The sequence below is a fragment of the Nansenia antarctica genome (assembly GCF_963989245.1).
Source record: "Nansenia antarctica genome assembly, chromosome: 10".
Classification (NCBI taxonomy): Eukaryota; Metazoa; Chordata; class Actinopteri; order Argentiniformes; family Microstomatidae; genus Nansenia; species Nansenia antarctica.
In genome coordinates, this window is record NC_137680.1 from 20,971,035 (window position 1) to 20,994,375 (window position 23,341).

The window sequence follows — 23,341 nt, forward strand, 5'->3', positions numbered from 1 at the left end:
GAACAGTCCTGTTCTACTCAGGTGTGATTTATTGTGCAGTTAATAATATACTGTGAAACAGCATGATATTCCTAAAATATTGTTACTGGAGAAATGACAGCTATAGGTTTAGGGGCAACACAACGATATGAACAATGTTGCTCGCTTCTGCTAATGTGAACTCATGGCGAGCTTCTCCTGGTATGCCGGTCTATGAACAGAGTTGTGTAAGGACTACGCTATCAATATGCAGACGGTGAAGTGGATGCAACTTGTTTAATCTGATAATTGAAGAGGTTCAACCCTGCATATATTAAACCGGACAGATTCTCTATGAGCTTCAAGGCCACGAAGCAAAGGACTGATGATGATTTAATGTTATCCAACTGAAAGTCAATGAGGAGTCAGTAGGGAGGGGCAGATAAATCTCTAGCGGAGGGGGGGGACACGTGTAGCGTGTGAGTGATGATCGGAATGTTCATGGCCCCTCCCCCTCCACACACACGCACACACTCACTGAGTGTTTTCAGCCTGTTCTAATGCCACTAATGCAAGTTTGGCTAATGATCTCAGGAACTGGCAGGTCTGGTCTGGTCAGCTGGGGGTTGGACTGTACGCCTCTGGAGCGAGCAGCGTGGGAGGGCTGTTCACTGTACACACACTCACCGTACACACACTCACCGTACACACTCACCATACACACACACACACACTCACCGTACACACACTCACCGTACACACACAGTCACTGTACACACACACTCACTGTACACACACACTCACCGTACACACACTCACCGTACACACACTCCCACTGGCTTCTGTAGGAGGGCTGTTCACCAGACACACACTCCACTGGCTTCTGAAACTGAGCTCCCCTCTGCCAGATGCACATACAGTAACAAGTGACCTCCTTCCTCTGAGGGCTATTTTCAGTATTGTGTGTGTGTGTGTGTGTGTGTGTGTGTGTGTGTCTTCCCATCGCACCTTCTCAGAGTTGACCCCATGAATGGCTCCGTTCCCTCTGCAGGGTCTCTTGACTGGTCCGTCTCAGGTTTCTCAGGACATCTCACCTCCTCAGACCTTGAGAGTGAACCTTTCCCTCTGCGTGGCCAGGTGGGCTGGTAGTCTGTCCCTTAGTTGGCTGGTAGTCTGTCTCTCAGTGGGCTGGTAGTCTGTCCTTTAGTTGGCTGGTAGTCTGTCCTTTAGTTGGCTGGTAGTCTGTCTCTCAGTTGGCTGGTAGTCTGTCTCTCAGTTGGCTGGTAGTCTGTCTCTCAGTTGGCTGGTAGTCTGTCTCTCAGTTGGCTGGTAGTCTGTCTCTCTGTTGGCTGGTAGTCTGTCCCTCAGTTGGCTGGTAGTCTGTCCCTCAGTTGGCTGGTAGTCTGTCTCTCAGTTGGCTGGTAGTCTGTCTCTCAGTTGGCTGGTAGTCTGTCTCTCAGTTGGCTGGTAGTCTGTCTCTCAGTTGGCTGGTAGTCTGTCTCTCAGTTGGCTGGTAGTCTGTCTCTCAGTTGGCTGGTAGTCTGTCTCTCAGTTGGCTGGTAGTCTGTCTCTCAGTTGGCTGGTAGTCTGTCTCTCAGTTGGCTGGTAGTCTGTCTCTCAGTTGGCTGGTAGTCTGTCTCTCAGTTGGCTGGTAGTCTGTCTCTCAGTTGGCTGGTAGTCCTGTCCCCCAGTCTATGGACTGACCGGACAGCCACCTCGTACCGCAGATAGGGCCGCACAATTAGTCATATGTTAATCACCATGTCGATATCGGCCTCCACAATTAATTAATTGATCACGGCTTCTTCATGGAAGAAGAAAAACATTCTTGCTCTGGTGGATGTTACAAACAAGTTATTCATGGGTTAATAATTGTGATTTATCATTTTAGCCATAATCGTGCAGCCCTGACCATAGCTCTAGCAGTCAGATCAATGCTGCCAGAGCTGGGCCCCGGAGCGTAGCTCTGAGTGAGTGCGAGTGCGTGTGGTGTCAATGGTCCACGTCGTCTATGTGTTCTTGTCTCTGTGAATGTTCCCAACTTCTCCCCCCAATGCGTTGGACAGCCCTGCTCCCATCCACAGCCCTGCTCCCGCCACAGCTCAGGTTCACACCACTGCCACCGCTGTGGATGTCACACAGCTGCTATTAATAAATATGTGGGAACTTTCCAAAGTTCAGCCTCTGCTTCTGAGCCCTGCTGTCCAACCTCCTCCAACTCACTGACCCGTTATCAGTAACTCTGAGCGGTAGGCTACACAGGCTCCCTGTCATGGTAGATGATGGAGAGTATTGATTATAACAGCCTTTTTCATAATTCCATACATATATTTCAGTCAGAGAATGGTTTTGTAGCACTTTACTCAGCACATTTCAGAGTAGCGTTGGAAGTGTGAAACGAGAAATGGCCGTCCACGTCGTCTTATTGAGTGAATAAGAAGGCTGAGAGAGCGGAGAGAGAACGCAGCTGGCTAAATTAATCATTTTTCACACTGTGATTGCACAGGGATGATTGGAGGGAAGCAGATTAACTGTAATTATTCCTTTCAGTGACCTGTGAAAAATGACTGGTACTTTTAAAAACGAGGCACAGCACTTTCCAGCGGCTGCCTCAATGGATTTTTCCGCTAGTGAATCCCGCGTTTGCCCTTTAGATGAACGTCGGTCGAATCGCTCAGGCTCATATTGTTAAGAACACTATCCTGAAATATTGGCATATCTTGATTACGGATCCAGCCCTCACCCAACATTTTACGGATCCACCTCTTTTTGTTTATAAAAGAGGACCTAACCTGTGGAAGAAATTGGTTCGACCCAACATATTGCCTAACCCTAAACAGACCCTTCTGGCTCCCCTTAAACAGGGAAACTACCCTTGTGGCAACTGTGCCCAGTGCCACAATACTTGTAAAACCAATGATTTTAGACATCCTAAAACAGGGAAAAAAATCCCAGCAAGGGAATAATCATATGTAACACAAAAAACGTTGTGTACTTAAAAAAATGCCCATGTGATAAAATCTATATTGGTAAAACCATCCGTCCCCTCAAACAAAGAATCAGTGAACACAAGTTCAATAAGACGATGTGAACAAAGATGTGAACTACCCCATAGCCTGTCATTTTAATAACCACTCCCATCCCATTTCCTCCCTTAGGTTCCAGGGCATAGAGCAGATTACCCTTCAGAGAGGGGCTGATGTTGACAGGAGGTTATGCCAGAGAGAGATTTTTTTTATCCATACCCGAGAAAGTCTACAACCCTTAGGTCTAAATGAGGATTTCGACATGAGTGTCGTGCTATGAATAAATTACTTTAGATTTATATGTTCTATGCTATATGATGGCTACTGCCTGATGTCTGCATGTTTGTAGCATATATAGCTCTATAGTTTTTTGTTCTGCTATGTGTGTGTATATATATTGTGAATATTTGATTTTGGTGTTTCCTGTCTCATGAACACTTGTGTATGTTTTTGTAGTCCACTAAATCTAAGACTACAATTCCCTTGATGCCTAGCCACTAGGTGACATTTTTGACACAGGTCTTGTGCATTGGTTAAATCAAGTGATGTTGTTTGAACCCTTTACACCACTGCATTCACTTGTCTGCTTTATGCCTGAAGAAGGTCTATGACCGAAATCTCGCAATAAACTGAGTTTTTTTTGCACAGTGTTTGAGTGTGTGGATGGAATGGAATGGAATGGACTTTATTTGTCATTGCTACAGTACAGGTACCAAACAACGAAATTTAGGAGGGGTGGCTCCCCTGGTGTTAGGAAAGGGGAAAAAAACAACACATTTTAGAAAAAGCATAAAAGCATAAAATCACAAGAAGGTAAGGAGCTGGTTTACATCAATAAAGGCTATGTACACAATCCACTGTACTATACTGCACAGATAGTCAACTAGGGTTGTCATATTGCACAAGAGTATTTTTTCACATTATTTTAAAGTGTCACAGTTTGCAGGCTTGAAAATGTACATGTTTGTGCCTCAGCACTAGCTGCCATACAATCCGTCCGGACTGTCCTGGGCCCAGAACTTAGGCCTTTTCTGTGTTCAGGGCCTTGACGGCCCTGTGGTAGAAGCAGTCCTTCAGTCTGTTTGTCTTAGCGGCCGGGGTCCTGTACCTCCTGTTCGAGGGCAGCTTGACAAAGTGTACGTGCCCAGGGTGGGTCGGGTCCCTGGAGATCTTGGAGGCCCTCCTGAGACAGCGTGTGTTGTACAGCGGATGCTGTTATTTTGCACTCCAAGGAATAGTCACGTAAATGTTATCAATATGTCTCAGTCCAGGGGGGTATTCCATCAACGTCGCTAAAGGAAAAGATCCAAATGATCCTGGATTGTCCTTAAGCGACGTTGATGGAATACCCCCCAGGATAAGGGTGGCTTGTTGTCTACTTGGGTAAACAGACCTAGGTAGGGATGCTCCGATTTATCGGCCACCGATTTAAATCGGCCGATTTCACTCCAAATGACTCGATCGGTGATCGGCAAAAATGGCCGATCGCAAAAACCGATTTTTTTTTTTATTTTATTTTTTCCTGGGGAAGACAGATAACTGAACAGAAAACATAGGAGGACGTAACAGTATGTAAACCATGAAGGCCACGTTTATGATGTCTTTTATACAGCCATATCGACTGACTTGGGCTTCAGGCCCTAACTGGGTGATAGGCCAGACTTTTACTATGCCATAAAAATGGGTCTGCGTTTACTTGGTGCCTAATGGATCAAAACTTTTGTCTAAAAAGCAAAAAATATGTAGGCTATCCAGTCAGTAGGCCTACAGTTATGTATTTTTTAAAAAATCGGTATCGGTATCGGTTGATCTTGAGGAAAAAAATCGGTGATCGGTATCGGCCCCAAAAATCCAGATCGGAGCATCCCTAGACCTAGGTGTGTTTGTTGGGGTCAGCAGCACACAGCATCTCGGCATGTCCACCAGGAGTGTTTGTCTGTGTAGAAACGGCTGGTTTGAGCGTGTGAGAAGTGAGCAACGCGTAGCGCCCAGCCAGCCCCTCCACGGGCCGTCGTTGTCATGGCGGTTAGCGAAGTGTCGAGCGCCGAAGAGAAAGTTGCCAAGTGACAAATCCCCAAATCACTAATTAATCCACCACTGTGGTGGCACATATTAACATATGCTGAGTGCATGGTAGTGTGAGTCCTGGCACGGAGGACTGCCTGGCATTGGAGCGTATACAATAGAGGAGGAGGAGGAGGAGGTGGGAGGAGGAGGAGGAGGAGGGGGGGGGGGGGTAGGAAGGTAGGTAGGAAGGTGGGGGGTGTTTGGGATCCTTAGTTTCCCCCCACTTCCCTTTTCCTTCCTGCACATTGTTTTCTTTCTGCTGTTTGGCACCGTCCCACTGAAGCAGATTGGGGGGGAGAGAGAGAGAGAGAGAGAGAGAGAGAGAGCAAAGGGAGAAAGGGGGGGGGCTATGTTTAGAGTGGTGTCTTCCTGATTCTCCCATGTGAGCAGACACAGTGCAGGTTGCCAGAGGGGGTCTGGCGGAGAGGAGGAGATTAATCCAGGACAGGCAGGCGTCGCTATGGTGACGGCTGCGTGCGTGTCTGCGCCAGGTGTTGGGGGGGGGGGGGGGGGGGGCGTTGGTCCGCCCGTCCTCAGAGGTCCCTGCCTCTCAGCCTCCCGCCCCGCCTGGACTGGACAGACAGGCAGGGAGGGCCGACCCTAGAGGAACCACGACGGCTCCTTCTCCTGTCACCCTACCACTTTAGACTGTTCTATTAATCTCATACGATGCTTTGTTCAGATTATTTTTTTCTTTAGCCTGAATGTGCGGTGGCCAGCGCAGTCCCCCCTGCCAGCACAGCACCCCCCCCCCCCCCCCCCCCCTCACATACCCCTCAGGCTCTTCTGAAAGGGAATGTCCTGACCTCGCTGGCTGTGTTGACCTAAGCTGAAACCTGTCCCTGTTAATCACAGCAGGAGTTTACACCCGGGGGTCAGAGGTCGGAGGGCAGAACCCGAGCCCATCTCACCACATGACGACCCACGACATCAGCCTCGGAAATGGGGAGAGGGGGACGCAGGTGTCTACTGTGTCTACTGTATCACATCTATTCCTTCTAGTTGGAGACACAGTGTTCTAATCTCTGAAGGTCTTGAATTGTAATTTAAGATCTATTTTGAAATCCGTCATTGGCTTACAACTGAACTCGATACAAGTGGAATTGAAACCTTCTGTCCACGGCAAGTCAGCTACCTATCCCATCATCCGTCCCTTATCAGCTGTTTGCACACTGAGACCTTGATTAACCCAACCAGAAGGGGCACGGGAGCCAAGCTCTCTGTCTCTGCCACAGTGTCCTGTTTCACCAGCCCTCTACCCTTTCCGTTTTTACTATCTACGTTCCACGAGTACTCCTGTGATGTCCTGATTTACAGGGTGATTGGTATCCGCAGACTTCAGTTCAAACAGCCTAGTAGCCCACTGGGAGGGGGGGGGGGGGGGGGGGCAGTGCCGTATGTGGCTGTCACCTCCTAGGCTTGACCCTGCTGTCCACAACTAGATGGGCTTTAGTTTATGGGCTTCGTTGACAGCTTAGAAACTGCTGCGGTAGCGGTCCTTATTTAACAGACCCATTTGTGTCTCACAACGCAATGTGATGCTCAGCTTCAACTTTTCAGTAGCTCGTTGTAGTGTTCTGTGGCTGATGCTTAGACTTGATGGAGAGTGCTCACCATAATGTTGTCTGTATGCCACAACAACGGCAGGGCGGAGGTTTGAGGTACCTGGTGAGAGGTCCAGTGTTTGAGGTACCTGGTGAGAGGTCCAGTGTTTGAGGTGACTCCGCTCTGCTCACATCCATGTTCAACACTTTAGGGTTGCACACGTTGACAGAACCTTTTGTAAACAATGTAATTTGTCAAATAAATAACCTGTCAAAAATTAACTAAACTATTTAGAAGTGATCATAATCGCGTGTTGCGTGACAGCTTCTCCTCAGAAGGGAGAAATAGAAAAACAGATGGCGAGCGCAAGAGAGTTGGTCCCAAAAAAAAGCAAGAAAAAAAAGCAACTGCTGCTGTAATTTGAAAGCATTTGGGGTTCTGATTGAATAACATGGCAGAGCCAGCAAATCTTGACACGGCTGTGTATCAAATTTGCATGACGGTGACACAAAGTGATACTTCAAATTTACGTTTGTCTGTAGAAATCACCCTTTTTTAAAAAAAAAAATTAGTTTTTCAGATTTTATCCCTTTTTCACCCAATTTGGTAGCCAATTTAACCCAACTTAGCATCCAATTATCCCCTGCCTATTGCATAGGATCCGCCGCACGACCCCGTGGCCGGCAGTCCCAGAAGAGGCCGCCAGGCAGACTAGGCTGACTGGCTCCTCGAGCTCAGTACCGTTATTCCGGCGCCCAGGGGGCGGTGTTGCGCGACGGATCCTAGTCCAGAAATACTCCTATACCGCCCTCGGAAGCGGCCGGCCAATATGCCGCTTCCCGTGTGCCTCGGCCATATCTGGATCTGGCGAGCCGGGATACGAACCCCGGCCCCGGTGGGCAGCATGCACTAGTGGCCAGTGCGTAGACCGCTACACCACCGCGGGGCAGAGAAATCACCCTTTAACCACTGCGAGTATGAACATGTTATCGAGTTCAAAGCTGCTGTCGTTAATAATATTGATAATAATAATACAATTGATTTGTATAGCCCCTTTCATACAAGAAATGAAGCTCAACATGCTGTACAACAAAGGAATTAGCCTACATGCACTGCAGAGTGCTTCACATAAAAATAAACATAAAATGAACATTGTGTGCACTGCAGTCAGCCGCCTTGTGGCGGGAAACAACATAGCAGCGACTACATTCATCATTTGAAATTGGCGGGTCCCTCAAAGCCCTATAATGTGATCTTTAATCCTACGTTAATACCATATACCGCGGTTTAATTTGGGGATGGTTAACCGGCCAACCCTACAACACTTCAATTTGTACAGTGATTGAGCCCTACTGATGCATAAGCCTCCCTTCTCTCTCTCTCTCTCTCTCTCTCTCTCTCTCTCTCTCTCTCTCTCTCTCTCTCTCTCTCTCTCTCTCTCTCTCTCTCTCTCTTCTGCCTGATCAGTGACACGAGGCTGTCTGCATTAATCGGGACCGCACTGTGCTTTTTGCCTCGCTTCCTCAACATCTGTTACTCTTCACGTCACTCGCAGGAGGAGAAAACACGCGCCTCAATGCACCAATTATTATTTGCACGGAATCAACACAAAAAAATCTCCGCCGCTGTTTCCGTGCCTTGTTTTGTCCTTTTGAACGCTTGTCACTCATCCCAGACTGCTGTGTTGACATGGAGCCAGGATGACGCTCTAGAGCCACTGAACACAAAACCTTGGTTAGATCACATTCAACCTTTTTGGCGAAATGAAATTATTTTTCTAGGCACAGGGTCAGCCATAGTCAGCGCCCCTGGGGCAATCAGGGCTTAAGTGCCTTGCTCAAGGGCACAACGGCAGCGGAGGCACCTTAGATATGATGCCAGCAACCCTCCAGTCGCCAGCTCACATGCAGCTCCCTCCTGACTGAGGCGGGGATCGAACCAGCGACGTTCCGGTTGCTAGCCCGGCCTCTCTAAGCTATAGGCTACCACCGCCTTTACGGTTCTTCTTTTGAGACTGGGCTTTAGGGTGTCGACCGTGTCTCTTTAGAAAGGCTCAAGTCAACGGGAAAGATCGTCATACTTCCAAACTGTTTAATCGCTGTGTGTGTGTGTGCGTGCGCGCGCGCAAGTGTTTGCATCCATCCTTAAAACGAGTGAAGACACAAGGTTTCCGAGGGTCTAAAAACTAAAGTCAGGTTGGTTCCCTTGCTTGAATTTGACTCTTTTATTTTTTTTATTTTTATTTTTCCAGATCTTATCCCTTTTTCACCCAATTTGGTAGCCAATTGAACCCAACCTAGCATCCAATTATCCCCTGCCTATTGCATAGGATCCGCCGCACGACCCCGTGGCCGGAGGTCCAGAAGAGGCCGCCAGGCAGACTAGCTGACTGGCTCCTCGAGCCCAGCACCGTTATTCCGGCACCCAGGGGGCGGTGTTGCGCGACGGATCCTTGTCCAGAAATACTCCTATACCGCCCTCGGAAGCGGCCGCCCAATATGCCGCTTCCCGTGTGCCTCGGCCATATCTGGATCTGGCGAGCCGGGGTTCATACGAACCCCGGCCCCGGTGGGCAGCATGCACTAGTGGCCAGTGCGTAGACCGCTACACCACCACGGGGCTGAATTTGACTCTTGAAGATGTGATCATACTAGTCCTTCAAATCGCCCAGCCTCTAACATGTTCTGACATTCCCAGTCATCATGCATGCACGCATGTGTTGGGGGGGGGGATGCCCGCCGGGATCGTTGCGCAGTCGAGAGATGTGGGGGGAGGTGGAGGGGGAGGGGGGAGGTTCATGGAGCAACTAGCGTCTCACTAATTTTCATCTCAACGTTTTCAAAGGACGTCACTTCTCGTGTGTTGCGCTTCATGCACTCTGCTCACGAGGATAAACGAAGGGCACTGCAGAGCATGTTGTTCATCTGTGGCAAAGTGAGCTTTCAAAACACGATGGCACTGTACCCTACTCTCTCTCTCTCTCTCTCTCCCCCTCTCTCTCTCTCTCCCTCTTTCTCTCTCTCTCTCTCTCCCTCTCCCTCTGTGTTTAAAGAACACGTCAACAGCACTGTATAGTACCTTGCCCTATAGAGTCTCAAACATAATGTCAACACTGACTAACTTACACACCTATGAAGTTACCCTTGACACAACTCACGCCGAGTTGAGATGGCTTACTGGCGGTAGTTTCCGACAGTCTGAAATCAGAGGCTAAGCCTCGACAGAATTCGTCATCCCCCTCAGACACGGCCGTGTGTGAAGGGTGAGTCTCGAGACAGCCCGAGGATCGACTGCACTCAACACAATAAGTAGAGGTATCGCGGCAGGCTGCAGCTGACTTAAAGTGTGTCAGTGAAGAGACCTGGGACGTCTTTAAGAGCTGTCATCCACACATCCCTCTCAGACACGGCCCTCCGTCTCCAAGGGTACGCCGACACTGAAGTGTTATTCCAGTCAGACACCTTGCGAGCATGTGTTCGCTGACATTAAACATGTGAGACTTATAAGGCTTGGGTGTGCGTGGGTGTGCGTGTGTTTTTAAACTAGCCTGACTCAGTTCAATTGTACCCACATTGCAGTAGCTCTACAGTAAACATCGGCCCTGCCTTGTTGTTTCACGGTCAGATACGGTCCTCAGAAGTGTTCTGCTCACCGGAATGCCTCAGGATTCTGCAGTAGGCTAGGCTACCTACCCCCTCGCAGGTACCGTGCAACTGTGCAGACACAGTTTGGGAACCAACGCCCTGTGTCAACAATTCTATGGAAGGTTTGATCTTGGCCCTGATGTTTTGCGCTGTGGGAGTTGGTGATATAGAGGCCTATTTCTGTACTGGGCTGGCTGAACTGGGTCAGCCGCAGCACGGAAATATTTCCTTTTGATGATGGGAAAACTGTTCACCGCACGTGTGATTGGCGTTATGTTAAAGCCAGGCTCGGGAACGTCGCGTTCCCTCGGCGGTAGCAAACGAAGCGCACGTCATAATGACATGGTTTCACAGGGAAGAGAACGGCACACCGCCTCGATGGTTATTAGTGCTACGCTTCCATCTCAAGATTGGCACGCACGCACGCACACACACACACAGTTGTAAACATTGTAGGGGTATTAAGGCCGCCCAGAAAGGGCAGGGTTGTTTTGTTTCCAGCGTGTGAATAAATGGAGCTCACCGTATTTAGCTTCAGATAGATATTGTCGCTTCACAACACACGGAGGGGTGGCGAATTCCTATGCAGGATGACAGAATCGTCTGATAAAAAATCCCAGTTCTGCACTTCAACGAGTCGAGCGGACTGGTTTGGTGGGTCTTTTTTTTTTTTTTTTTAAGCGGGAACGCTACCGGGGATTGGCAGGGAGAGCGATTGCGCAAGATTCCTGGGAAACCTGGAGGGACACTTGACACACAGGGCCAGGCCAGGACAGGCCAGCCAGGCCTGCAGCACGCTGCACTCTCTCTTCCCAGGAGAGCCCCTCTGCTCCTCTGCTGCAGTCATTCAAAACTCACCATCAGAGGGGATTACCTCTCCACTTTCTTCACATTCACAAAAAAGCCTTAAAAAGGTCAGTCCCCCCCCCCCCCCCCCTTCCCTCCATGTCTCCTCCTCCTCCCAGTGTAAACACCGCTCTCTGATAAGGCCCAGCAGCCGCCTCGAGCTTATCCTCCCGGCGTGAGACCCAAAGGCAGCATTTGATTTTCGATTTGTCGACACAGCGACGCGAGTAATTGGAACACCGAGCGCTCATCGACGGCATGCCGGCTTTGACCTTCCTTCTTAACGCGCGTTCATATTTTCGCGGCGCAGGGAGTCTGCCCCTGCAGCCCTCCTCCCTCCCCGCCATGGCACGGGGAGACGGGACCGGAGCTGTCGGACGCCGCCCTGGAGCCAGGGGTACAGGGGTTCCTGGTAAACTAAACCTTCAATCTGTCAACACGAAGCCGGAAGAGGTGGAGAAAACATCTGCCACAGTTCAGTTTTAACCCGGGACCGGATCGGGGTTCACAGCGCACCCCAAAAATGCTCGCCAGATAAGAGATTTTGACAACCGAACTCCGCTCTGAATGGTCGCCCCCCAACCCTGTCAACTAGTTATCATTAGAGAAAGTTGCATTCGACACAGTCTACCCACGGAGCAAAACCGAAAATAGTGTCACCTCACTGTCGGTTGGGGGGGGTCAGGTGAGCAAATTCTTAACCAGCTCAGTGGAGTGTCCACTGAGAGTGTCCACTCAGAGTGTCCGCCCTGAGATCCCCGGCCGGGTCACGTCCTCCCACGTCCTCCCAGAGCCTCCCACGTCCTCCCACGTCCTCCCAGGTCCTCCCAGAGCCTCCCACGTCCTCCCAGAGCCTCCCACGTCCTCCCAGAGCCTCCCACGTCCTCCCAGGTCCTTCCAGAGCCTCCCACGTCCTCCCAGGTCCTCCCAGGTCCTCCCACGTCCTCCCAGAGCCTCCCACGTCCTCCCAGGTCCTCCCAGAGCCTCCCACGTCCTCCCAGAGCCTCCCACGTCCTCCCAGAGCCTCCCACATCCTCCCACGTCCTCCCACGTCCTCCCACGTCCTCCCACGTCCTCCCAGAGCCTCCCACGTCCTCCCAGGTCCTCCCACGTCCTCCCAGAGCCTCCCACGTCCTCCCACGTCCTCCCAGAGCCTCCCACGTCCTCCCAGGTCTTCCCAGGTCAGCACCGCAGTGCAGGAGCCAGCGCCGATCCGTCTCCCGGCAGCTGCATCTCTGACCCCTCAGCTGTGGCCCGGCCTAAGACAGTCAACACCCTCCCTGACAGCTGCCGGACCTCTGGCTCCGTCTCCAGGACCGTAGAACACTCCACCAGCCGGACACCGGAGGTCCACTCCCCCTCTAACCAAGGCCACGCGACCCGATTGTTTAACGACTAATTTTTAAGTGTTTTTTTATAGTTTTAATTTGAGCTGTGCAATGAGGGGGCTTTTACACTGACCCTCCAGGGGCATAGGCTTAAAAATTACTTTAAAAAAAAAAATCCTAATTATTGTAATTACTTCAGAGCCTTGGTAGATGTAATTCTCCTGCAGTCTACTTTTTTTTTTCTCCGTTTAGTTCTAAGTGCTTTTTCCACCAGTATCGGTCTGTGAGTAATTCTTAAACGAGCGTTGGATTATAGATGAAAAACACGCTCTACATACTAATTCATTGTGTGTTTTCAAACCGCAGCAGCCACTGTTGTCAGGCCAGATCACAGCAGCACTGCATTATTCCAGTGACAGGCGTATTATTGAGGCCTATGTTTACCGCCCAGCAGAGCTCGTGGTCATTCCTCACACTCGGCGTGGTGATGGATGGTGTGTTGGTTTTGTTCCTGCTGCGGTGGAGAAGGGGAGGCTTTGTTGGGGCTGTTTGGAGCAGCGCACAGTTCAGTTCCACTGCATGGTGACAGTTTGGCCCTCCAGGGCACTCACTCAATCTCACACACACACACACACACATACACACACACACACACACACAATTTCCCCTGAAGGCACTCTGAGTGCTTATCCCCAGCACATGTTACAGAACTGGATATCAAATAGCTCTGAGGCACTGGAGAGGTTCTACCCAGGTCTTAGCCAAACCATTTACATCTCTCCCTCTTTCTCTCTCTCCCTATCTTTCCCCACTCCACTCTTTCTTGCTTTCTTTTTCTCTCTCCCTATCTTTCCCCACTCCTCTTTCTTTCCTCTCTCTCTCTCTCTCTCTCTCTCTCTCTCTCTCTCTCTCTCTCTCTCTCTCTCTGCAGATATCTGGAGTCTGGGCGTGATCCTCTTCATGCTGGTGTGTGGACAGCCCCCCTTCCAAGAGGCCAACGACAGCGAGACCCTCACCATGATCATGGACTGCAAATACACAGTCCCCGCCCACGTGTCCAACGCCTGCAAAGAGTGAGTCTTAGCACACACACACACACACATACACCCTCATATTTGGTGCCGTTGACACGTTAGAGAGGTGGTAGTAAACGTAACGGCGTTGTGGTGCAGCGGAGGCGTGGCCAGCTACAAGACCCCAGCATGGTCGAGGCCCAGTGTCAGAGTCCCGCTTCCTTTTTGCGTCACGGACAAGCTGCAGACGTCTGAACAGGAGCCATGCCCCCCGGCCCTGACCCCCGACCTCACCCCCCCCCGCCCACCACTCCCTCCTCTCCCTCCCTCCATGTGAAAGTGTGAACGTCTGGACTCCAGTCAACACCAAGCCCGTCTAGAAAGGGTCGCGAGAACAGATCTGTGTGCGGGCCAGCCGACACCGGGTCTCCACTCATCTCAAGGCCTCTTCCCTGAGCTCCCCGGGTCAGGGCGGTCCTGATCACTAGGCCCCATCGGCCTCTTTCCCTCAGTGTTCCTGAAGCGCTGTGTTACCCCGGGTTGATGCTAATCTCCAGAGATTGAATTGTAGCTGCTGTTGAGTTGTTCAGGCAGGGGGGAAGGGATATGAACCCAGGCCGTGTTTGAGTCGGACTAGGATCAGCTGTCACGCTGCTGCAGCGACTCGCATAGTTTTTTGTTCTTTTTTTTCCCCTCCACTTGACATCAGACTGTCTGAAAATGTGCAGGCTACTATTTCTCGCCATTCCAACGAATTAGCCGTCTGCTAAGAGTGATTATAGGCTAAATGAGGCCGGGTGATGAAATAAAATAAATAACTATGCAGGCCTAAAATGTCAATGGTAAAGAGCTAATGGCTGTTATATCAGGATAACGCTGGTTTTGCGTCCCGTCTCCTGGTTAAAGGCTGATAGTGTGTATCTGGGAGGTTTATGTCCGTTGAGATCACACGCTTCTCCCTCACAGTACCAGAGAGGCGGGAGAGAAGCCTTCTTCTCCCTTGTTGGTAACTAACAAGCCTTTCAGTTTGTCATCCTAACTGTCCAATGTTTTACCGAAACATTTAGAAAAGTTTTGTTTTCAAAGTTTGGTCCACTATTGATTTGAACAGGCTACAGCTCCAGCCCTGACTGTGATTGAACAGGTTTGACAGAATCAGAGTCAATCATTTGCTGGATTCTATCACTGAACACTTCCAGACAGCGCATATAGTTCTAGGCCAATGCCTTTGTAAAAAAATCTATTTACTGTAGACTACTCTACTATCATAAACAGGGGTATGGCTTTATACAAAGACGATGGATGAGCCACCCTTTCATCATTAAACCGTGTGCCAACTTGCACAGCCTGTCTTGCTCAGAGGTCCTAAGCCTATTTACTTTTGAACATTTTCTAGGACGGTGTGTTATTTTCATGCGTGCTGCCGATCATGCCTATCTTTGGTTGTCTGGTGTGTTGCCTCTCCTTTCTTCAGGCTTCAGTCCTGAGCAGAACATGCCCTTCACACTTTACCTAGAGCGCGATTTAACATGATGTCATTATCAACCAATATGAATGCTTTATGCTAGCGAGCATGTAACATAATGCCCAGCGTTATCTTGTAACAGGGAAACCCCTCTGTCTTCCAAGTCCCATTCGCTCATTTAGCGGTGTCTCTTTCTAGCAACGTGACGACAAGTTAAAACACACAGTAGCACAATTTCCTATGCAGCAATTTGTTCAGTTTGACAAATCACCTCAGGCACTTTGCAATCATACATTTGTAATGAGCCTCTATATATCTTCCCCGTAGTTCAAGTTTCACATAGCAAGTCTCACATAGAACTGCATTTCATTTTCCTTTTCTGGTACTTGGTACTCTGCAATGGCAATAAAGCTGAATCTAATCTAATCAATGTCCTACAGTATATTGCACATTTTGATGTAAGCTCGTCTAGGTATGGGTTCATCTTGCTCATGATGACGGTGCTAAAAAAAACGAAGCGAACCTTTAGTCCGTCAGTCCCTCGGTTTGGTTGTGTCCGTCTGTCAGACAGCCTCCCAGACCTCAGTCTCTTAAACACTCGTCCTCCACAGCAGACTCTTTTGTCAGGACTTGACTGATGGTGTTATTGCAGCTCCTTGAACATCCAGTTCTCCCCCCTCCGCCCCCCCCCCGTACCCAGTGTTTATAGGAGCGCCCTTCCCTGATTGTTCCAGTGTCTGTCTTGATTCAATCTTCAAGTCAAATTAAATTAAGCAAAAAAAAAAAAGAAAGGAAATAGAAACACTCCCTCAGTCTCACCAGGCCAAAATGGAGTTCAGTGTTTGTTTCTGTGGACATCTGCTATCGTTACAAGGTTAATCTGGAAACCACAGTGTACCTTCCTCTCTCTTCCCTCGATGTGCTCGGGGAGAACGATGAGAGAGGTGGGAAGCTTCTGTCACCAGTGGAGTGATATGTTGTACGAGTGGCTTGAGTGATATGTTGCCTATTCCTAATGAGAGCTTATATATTATTATGTAGCATCATGGTACAGTAGCCTGTCGCTGCAGACAAACTGTTAACATTTGGGAAACGTACCTCAGAGTGAGCGTTCCAACGCGTGTGTCTTTGAAACGGCGCAGACTCGCGACAACAGCCTCGAAATAAATTAGGTTTACCCGAGGAGTGTATACGTCTGTGCTCACTGACACATACACGTATCTCGCCCGGGCCAGCCTCAACCTTCTAGTGCCGTCCATATAACTGTCCTCTGAACGATCGCTAAACGTCCATACCCCCCCGCCAGCACGTTGAGCTATGCTCATGTCCAGTGTGTCACATGCCCCCCGGCTGCCTACCTTACCAGAGAGCTTATTAGGAGAATGAATGGGCTTTTTCCTTTAGCTCTGGAAAAAGGAGAGATGGGACTGAGCCCCGCCTGACCCAGTGAAGGAGGGAGAGGAGGAGAGGAGGAGAAGAGGAGGGTTGATGGGAGATGGACTGAGCCCTGCCTGACCCAGTGAAGGAGGAGGAGGAGGAGGAGGAGAGGAGGAGAAGAGGAGGGTTGGTGGGAGATGGACTGAGCCCTGCCTGACCCAGTGAAGGAGGAGGAGGAGGAGAAGAGGAGAGGAGGGAGAGGAGGGTTGGTGGGAGATGGGACTAGACATTTTTTTTTTTTTTACAGTACAAAAACTATCGTTAGACTTATCGATAAATTAGTCGCCAGACTAATCGAATAACCGATAAAATAATCGCTAGATTAATCGTTAGAAAAATAGTCGTTTGGGACAGCACTAGGTCGGACAGAAGTATTCAGCTTATTTGGTTCTGTTTATGTTCTGTTTAGACAAGGCCCGTTCCCCCTGGAAGGGCCAGGGATACTGTATTGTTTGTGAACAAATCCAATAACTGATTCATTTGATTTAACTCTGGACGTCGTCTGTTCTCCTCATACCCTTCCTTCCTTAGGGACTTTTATGGTCAGAAGCAGACTCATTTCACGTGCGTGTGTGGTCTGTGTCTGTGTCTGTGTCTGTGTCTGTGTCTGTGTCTGTGTCTGTGTCTGTGTCTGTGTCTGTGCGTGTGCGTGTGTGCGCGCTCTTGTCCGTGCACACATGCGGGTTAGTCACGGCGTCCAAACCAGAGCCCAGAGAGAGAGAGAGGGATTGGAAGCCGACGGGCGGTTATTAAAAACCGGGGGAGAATTCTTATCAGGGGGCTGCCAGTCCTTTAGATAGGCGCGCTGCTCCGGGTCCTCAGGGAGCCCCGTGCTGACAAATCCCCTCTCTGACTGACAGCCCCTGACTGGCCTGGAGGAGGGGGGCTCACAGGAGCACACCAACACTCTGGTTCTCCACCAAGGCTGTGGCTTAAATACCCAGCCACACTCTTCAGCCGCGTAGCCCCTCGTCATAACCCACGGGCGGGCGGTGGCGTAGGAGGTAGAGCTGGCGCAAAGGTCAGCAAGATCGGCGGTTCGAACCCCGGGCGGGCCACATGTCAACGCTGAACCCTAAATCGCTCCCAACGAGCGGGGCCGCTCGGTGTGTGAACCGGCGAACGAGAGGCCGTCGTTAAAGCGCTTTGGAATAAGGCGCTATAAAAGTGCAGTCCATTTTTTGTTCCGTTTATAACCTTCCCTTTTTTTAGCTTTCACGGTCTGAGGAAGAGAGGGGGATGTTGTGGTTACTGTGGTTACTCATTGTCAAATGGTGCGCCGCTGATGCGATGTGTCATTCGATCAATCCCCCCGCTCCCCCCCTTTTTTTTCCGGCCCGGTTGCATCCAGTACCAGGGACGGACACGGTCCTAAACAAACATTAACTCTAATATCAGGATTACATCTCGGGGCCTGTCTCGTCCTTTTATACGCTAACTAAAAGGACGAGCTATTTCCACTCCAGACTGTTAATACAGATGAGTTTCGGAGTATTAATTGCGGTCTCTACAGATCCGTGTGTAGTCTGTAATCGTATTAAAGCATAAATTGCGATCTCTGTTTTTTTTCCAAATGTAAGCTGCTCAGTGGTGGCCAAATTCACCAACCGTCTCCGTCTCTTCTAAGCTGATGCAGTTTTTTTGTGTTTTTTTGACACTACGCTTCTTCTAACTGTCACTATGAAAACCTCCTCTCGTGACCTCTCGTCTCTCCATCTAGAATCTGCAGTAGCCCCCCCCCCCCCCCCCCTCCCCTCCTTCCCTTAGCGATGTGTTCCAGAGGCACGGGGACCGAGATGGAGGAGTGCTGTCGATGAGTTTGAATATTTGATCGACGGGCATGTGTAGGGATTGACAGGAGCTCAGAGTGAGTAGCGGGCCCAGAGCAGGACGCTGGCCCAGAGCCACAGAGGCCCCTGAATGGCAACCTGGCTGCAGGGTGCTGCTGCTGCTGCTGCTGTGGTCCATTACAGTAGCAGCGGGAGTCTAACACGTCTCTCTCTCTCTCTCCCTCCCTCCCCTCTCTCTCTCTTCTCTTCCTATCTCTCTTCCTCTCTCTCTTCCTCCCCCTCCCTTTCTCTCCTCCCCCCCTCCCTTTCTCTCCCCCCCCTTACTTCCTCTCTCTCTTCCCCCCTCTCTTCCTCTCTCTCTCTCTTCCTTCCCCTCTCTCCCCACCTCTCTTCCTCTCTCTCTCTCCTCCCCTCCCCCCCCCCCCCCCCCCTCCCTCCCCAGTCTAATAGACGTGATGCTGCAGAGGGACCCTAAGGGCCGTGCGTCCCTGGAGGAGATCGAGGGTCACGCCTGGCTGCAGGGGGTGGACCCCTCCCCAGCCACCAAGTACAACACCCCCCTGGTGTCCCACAAGAGCCTGTCTGACGAGGAGCACAACGGCATCATCCAGCGCATGGTGCTGGGGGACATCGCAGACCGGGAGGCCATCGTAGAGTAAGACAACCAACCCCCCTCCCCCCTCCCCCTGTAGACACCCACAGGGTTACACACTCCCCTCCCCCTCCCCCTGTAGACACCCACAGGGTTACACACTACCCTCCCCCCTGTAGACACCCACAGGGTTACCCTCCCCCCTCCCCCTGTAGACACCCACAGGGTTACACACTGCCCTCCCCCCTGTAGACACCCACAGGGTTACACACTCCCCTCCCCCTCCCCCTGTAGACACCCACAGGGTTACACACTCCCCTCCCCCTGTAGACACCCACAGGGTTACACACTCCCCTCCCCCTGTAGACACCCACAGGGTTACACACTCCCCTCCCCCCTGTAGACACCCACAGGGTTACACACTCCCCTCCCCCTCCCCCTGTAGACACCCACAGGGTTACACACTGCCCTCCCCCCTCCCCCTGTAGACACCCACAGGGTTACACACTCCCCTCCCCCTGTAGACACCCACAGGGTTACACACTACCCTCCCCCTGTAGACACCCACAGGGTTACACACTCCCCTCCCCCCTCCCCCTGTAGACACCCACAGGGTTACACACTCCCCTCCCCCCTCCCCCTGTAGACACCCACAGGGTTACACACTCCCCTCCCCCCTCCCCCTGTAGACACCCACAGGGTTACACACTGCCCTCCCCCCTCCCCCTGTAGACACCCACAGGGTTACACACTCCCCTCCCCCTGTAGACACCCACAGGGTTACACACTGCCCTCCCCCTGTAGACACCCACAGGGTTACACACTCCCCTCCCCCCTGTAGACACCCACAGGGTTACACACTCCCCTCCCCCCTGTAGACACCCACAGGGTTACACACTCCCCTCCCCCCTCCCCCTGTAGACACCCACAGGGTTACACACTCCCCTCCCCCCTCCCCCTGTAGACACCCACAGGGTTACACACTGCCCTCCCCCCTCCCCCTGTAGACACCCACAGGGTTACACACTGCCCTCCCCCTGTAGACACCCACAGACACACTCCCCTCCCCCTGTAGACACCCACAGGCTTACACACTACCCTCCCCCTGTAGACACCCACAGGCTTACACACTCCCCTCCCCCTGTAGACACCCACAGGCTTACACACTACCCTCCCCCCTGTAGACACCCACAGGGTTACACACTCCCCTCCCCCCTCCCCCTGTAGACACCCACAGGGTTACACACTGCCCTCCCCCCTCCCCCTGTAGACACCCACAGGGTTACACACATCACATCTGTTCTATTTTTAGATGAGATTCAACCTTTTTGGCATCGCACAAGAGTACAACAAATTGTATTTTTTGCTCTAGGCACACAGAGTCAGCCATAGTCAGCGTCCCTGGAGCAATTAGGGGTTAGGTGCCTTGCTCAAGGGCACAACGGCAGTGGTAGGCAACTTAGATTATGATGCCAGCGACCCTCCAGTAGACCAGCTCACATGCAGCTCCCTCCTGAGGTGGGGATCGAACCAGCGACCTTCAGATTGCTAGCCCGGCCTCTCTAACCTCTAGACCAGTGGTCTTCAACCGGGGGTCCGCGACCCCTAGGGGGTCCGCAGAGGTACTGCAGGGGGTCCGCCAATTTTTGTCATGATAATTGACATTTTTCACCAAAAGAATCAGTGAGAATTAAAAAATATAACAAAAATGATATTGAGTAAAGTACGAGCATTAATAGGGAATAATAAGCAACTTTTGACAAAAACTATTTACAAAATAAATGATGCCCATGATTCTAGAGTCTCACATAACGTCAGCTGAAGAAAAACAACAACACCTGTCTAGCAAGCTAGGTGTTGGCTAAAACGCTGCAGTTCGGTCTTCATTGCGAAATTAACGTTAATTAATAACTAGCATAACGTTACTAATTTAGTTAGTTTGATAATAACAAACCCGCCTCTTTGCTTCTCTATGCGCCGCTATAACGCGCTCCTTTACCATTCCGAGGTCAGATGGCTTTCCCGTGGATCAGTATTGGCGCGCGTCTTTGAATTACGCACAGCTATCCACGAGATTCTGCTACCGCGCGGAGCTGGCTGCGCATTTCAATGCATTTCCGCGGATTCCGCGGTGCCCTCGCCTGACGTGAAATGCGCAATTGTTGATCACTTGGAGGCACTCGAAAGTCAATTTGAGAAGTACTTTTCTGAGACTGAGTCTTGGAGAAAGCACAAGACATGGATACGGTTATCATTCAAAGACAATGCATCCGATGGCTCAAACCTGACAGCCGCTGAGGAAGATCAGCTGATCGACCTAACCACAGACAGTACACACAAGAATGTGTACGAGTCACAGCCTCTCACCCAGTTCTCGATGAGCCTCTTGCCTTTTGCAACAACTTATTTTTGTGAAAGTGGATTCTCCTCCCTCACCTACCTGAAGAGCAAATACCGTTCAAGCAGTGGCGGGCGGTGCATTTCACACCTAGGCCTTCAGTGATGTCCGACACATTCCTACCTGAATTATTCTACCTCTTAATACCATCGTTATGACGCCATGGCTCTAGAAACTAGACAGAAACACAGTATAACCGGGCGTTGCATCACCTTAACATAGTCAGACAAGTACAACAGAGTTATATTAATATTTCCGAAGCATTTTTAATCAATAAATCCGCATTTACAATGAAGAGTGTTAAACTAACATCTTTAAGATCGCTACATTACCCACGTCTGTCGTCTCGTCCACCATAATAGCGACAAAGGGTGCCTTTTTAATCTCCATTTTGATCTCTTCTTCCATCACTTCAGCAATAGCAAAAATCAGGTCGTTTTGTATTTTGCCTGACGTCCCAGTAAACACTTTGTTTGTGGACAGGTGGTAATGTAAATCTGGGTTGTTTTCAGCCAGAAAAGAAAGAAGCTCAACGTAGTTTCCTCTGTTTGTGGACTTGGCGCTTTCATTGTGTCCCCTAAATGAAAGTTATTGTTTACCCAAAAACAGGACACAATCGATCAGTATTATCGATCAGTCAACGAAAGCTTTCGTTGTGAGGCTCCGTTTCCCTGCGCACTTTCAAAAGTTTCACATCTACCGGCATAGTTCCGCATCTCAATAGTGAATATCAATAGTGCGTATCAATAGTGCGTAGCAATAGTGCGTATCCAATCAAAAGACGTGCTGGGTGCTGACATCATTGAGCCTTACAGCAGGCGCCGTTGTTGCTTTTGCTCGCATCTACGTAGGTTTACTAGGTACGCCACAGGTTTTCTCGTTCCAATGTTAAGTTACAGGTCGAATCCGCAGCACCGTTTAATGTGAAGGCGGGCAGATTTTTGAGCCCCCTAGCAACACATTTTGATTGGATAAAAGCTCTAACATAAAGGCCAGCCCTCCAAATCTCAATCGGAGACTGGAAGCAGCGCAACCAAGAGGAAAGCTATGAAATGAAGAGAATAGACTATGGGGAATCATTAATACATATTTGTGGAAAATATATATTAAAATAAAATGTATATTCTGATGATGTTTAGGCCAGCAGAGAAGGCCTTGCTGGCCCTGACGGCACACCACTGCGTTCAAGACTGCAGTCTGAGGATGACATGATGCTCTGGTGGTTAACAATTGGTTATTGTACCCTTGTTACTTTTATTGTGTTTTCCACAACATGCTGTTGTAGGATTAAGAGGAGTAATCGCTTGTAGTGAACGGAGGTAGATGTAGTACTTGGCTTCCACCTTCTCGCTGTTGCTGTGCGTCATCTGCAAGTGGCAGGTTAATTTGAAGACGAGCCAATTCCATCTATTGGCTGGGATACGTGTTTTAACATAAACATATCCTTAAAATGTGTTTGAAAAAGATCCACAGACATGAGTCAGAGACATGACCTTCAGCGGTTGCCAACGCCAGTCATTCTCGTTTAGTATCGGGGGCTCTGTGACCTTCTACAACCCATCAAACCTGTTTCTGGGTGTCACTCTGCTAATCCTCCATTTCCACTATAGCCTCGTCCCTATGAAGAACAGGCTAGCACAGAGACAGACAGTAAGAACAGGCTAGTCCAGAGACAGACAGACAGTAACAGGCTCGTCCAGAGACAGACAGACAGTAACAGGCTCGTCCAGAGACAGACAGTGAGGGCCTCTGAGAGCTGCACCAGGGAGAACCACACACCGGTGGTTGGCGTTCAACATCATGTCAGTCCGCCTGCCTTCCTCTTCCTCCCCTGTGCTCAGACAAAACAATCAGATCCCTTCCTGAGGTGTGTGCGTGTGCGTGCGTACGTGTGTGTGTGTTCGTTCGCCCGCCCAGTGAACATTGGAACCCTCTGAAACATCTGAGAGAGCTCAGGAGATGAGAAAAGGCGTGTTAAGCGGTGCACTCGTCGTTAGCCTCCCGCGTCGAAACATGAATCACACGTGCGATTTGAAAAATGCGTGAACCCAGGCTCTCTCTCTCTCTCTTTCCGCTCGAAAGCGCCGCCGCCGCATTTTCCAAAAGCGATCAGAGGTTCCCCCCGCAGGAACAACCGGGGACCCGTTATTAAAATGCTGTTTGGAGCTTTTACCGATAAGGAGGAGGAGGGAAGCAGCTGCGTGATTGGGAGTCTGAGAGGACGCCGGCGGG

The 23,341-nt window shown here is 50.4% G+C and overlaps 1 protein-coding gene across 1 annotated transcript in view; it reads left to right on the forward strand.

Moving 5' to 3' along the window:
• Positions 1–23,341, forward strand: part of snrka (SNF related kinase a) — a gene marked incomplete at both ends in the record, with an annotated part of 34,733 nt that overhangs the window by 4,239 nt on the left and 7,153 nt on the right. Inside the window, 2 exons of the mRNA XM_080541263.1 lie at positions 13,346–13,487; positions 18,562–18,774. Coding sequence (XP_080397389.1) covers positions 13,346–13,487; positions 18,562–18,774 — 355 coding nt within the window. The remainder of the gene's footprint in view (positions 1–13,345; positions 13,488–18,561; positions 18,775–23,341) is intronic.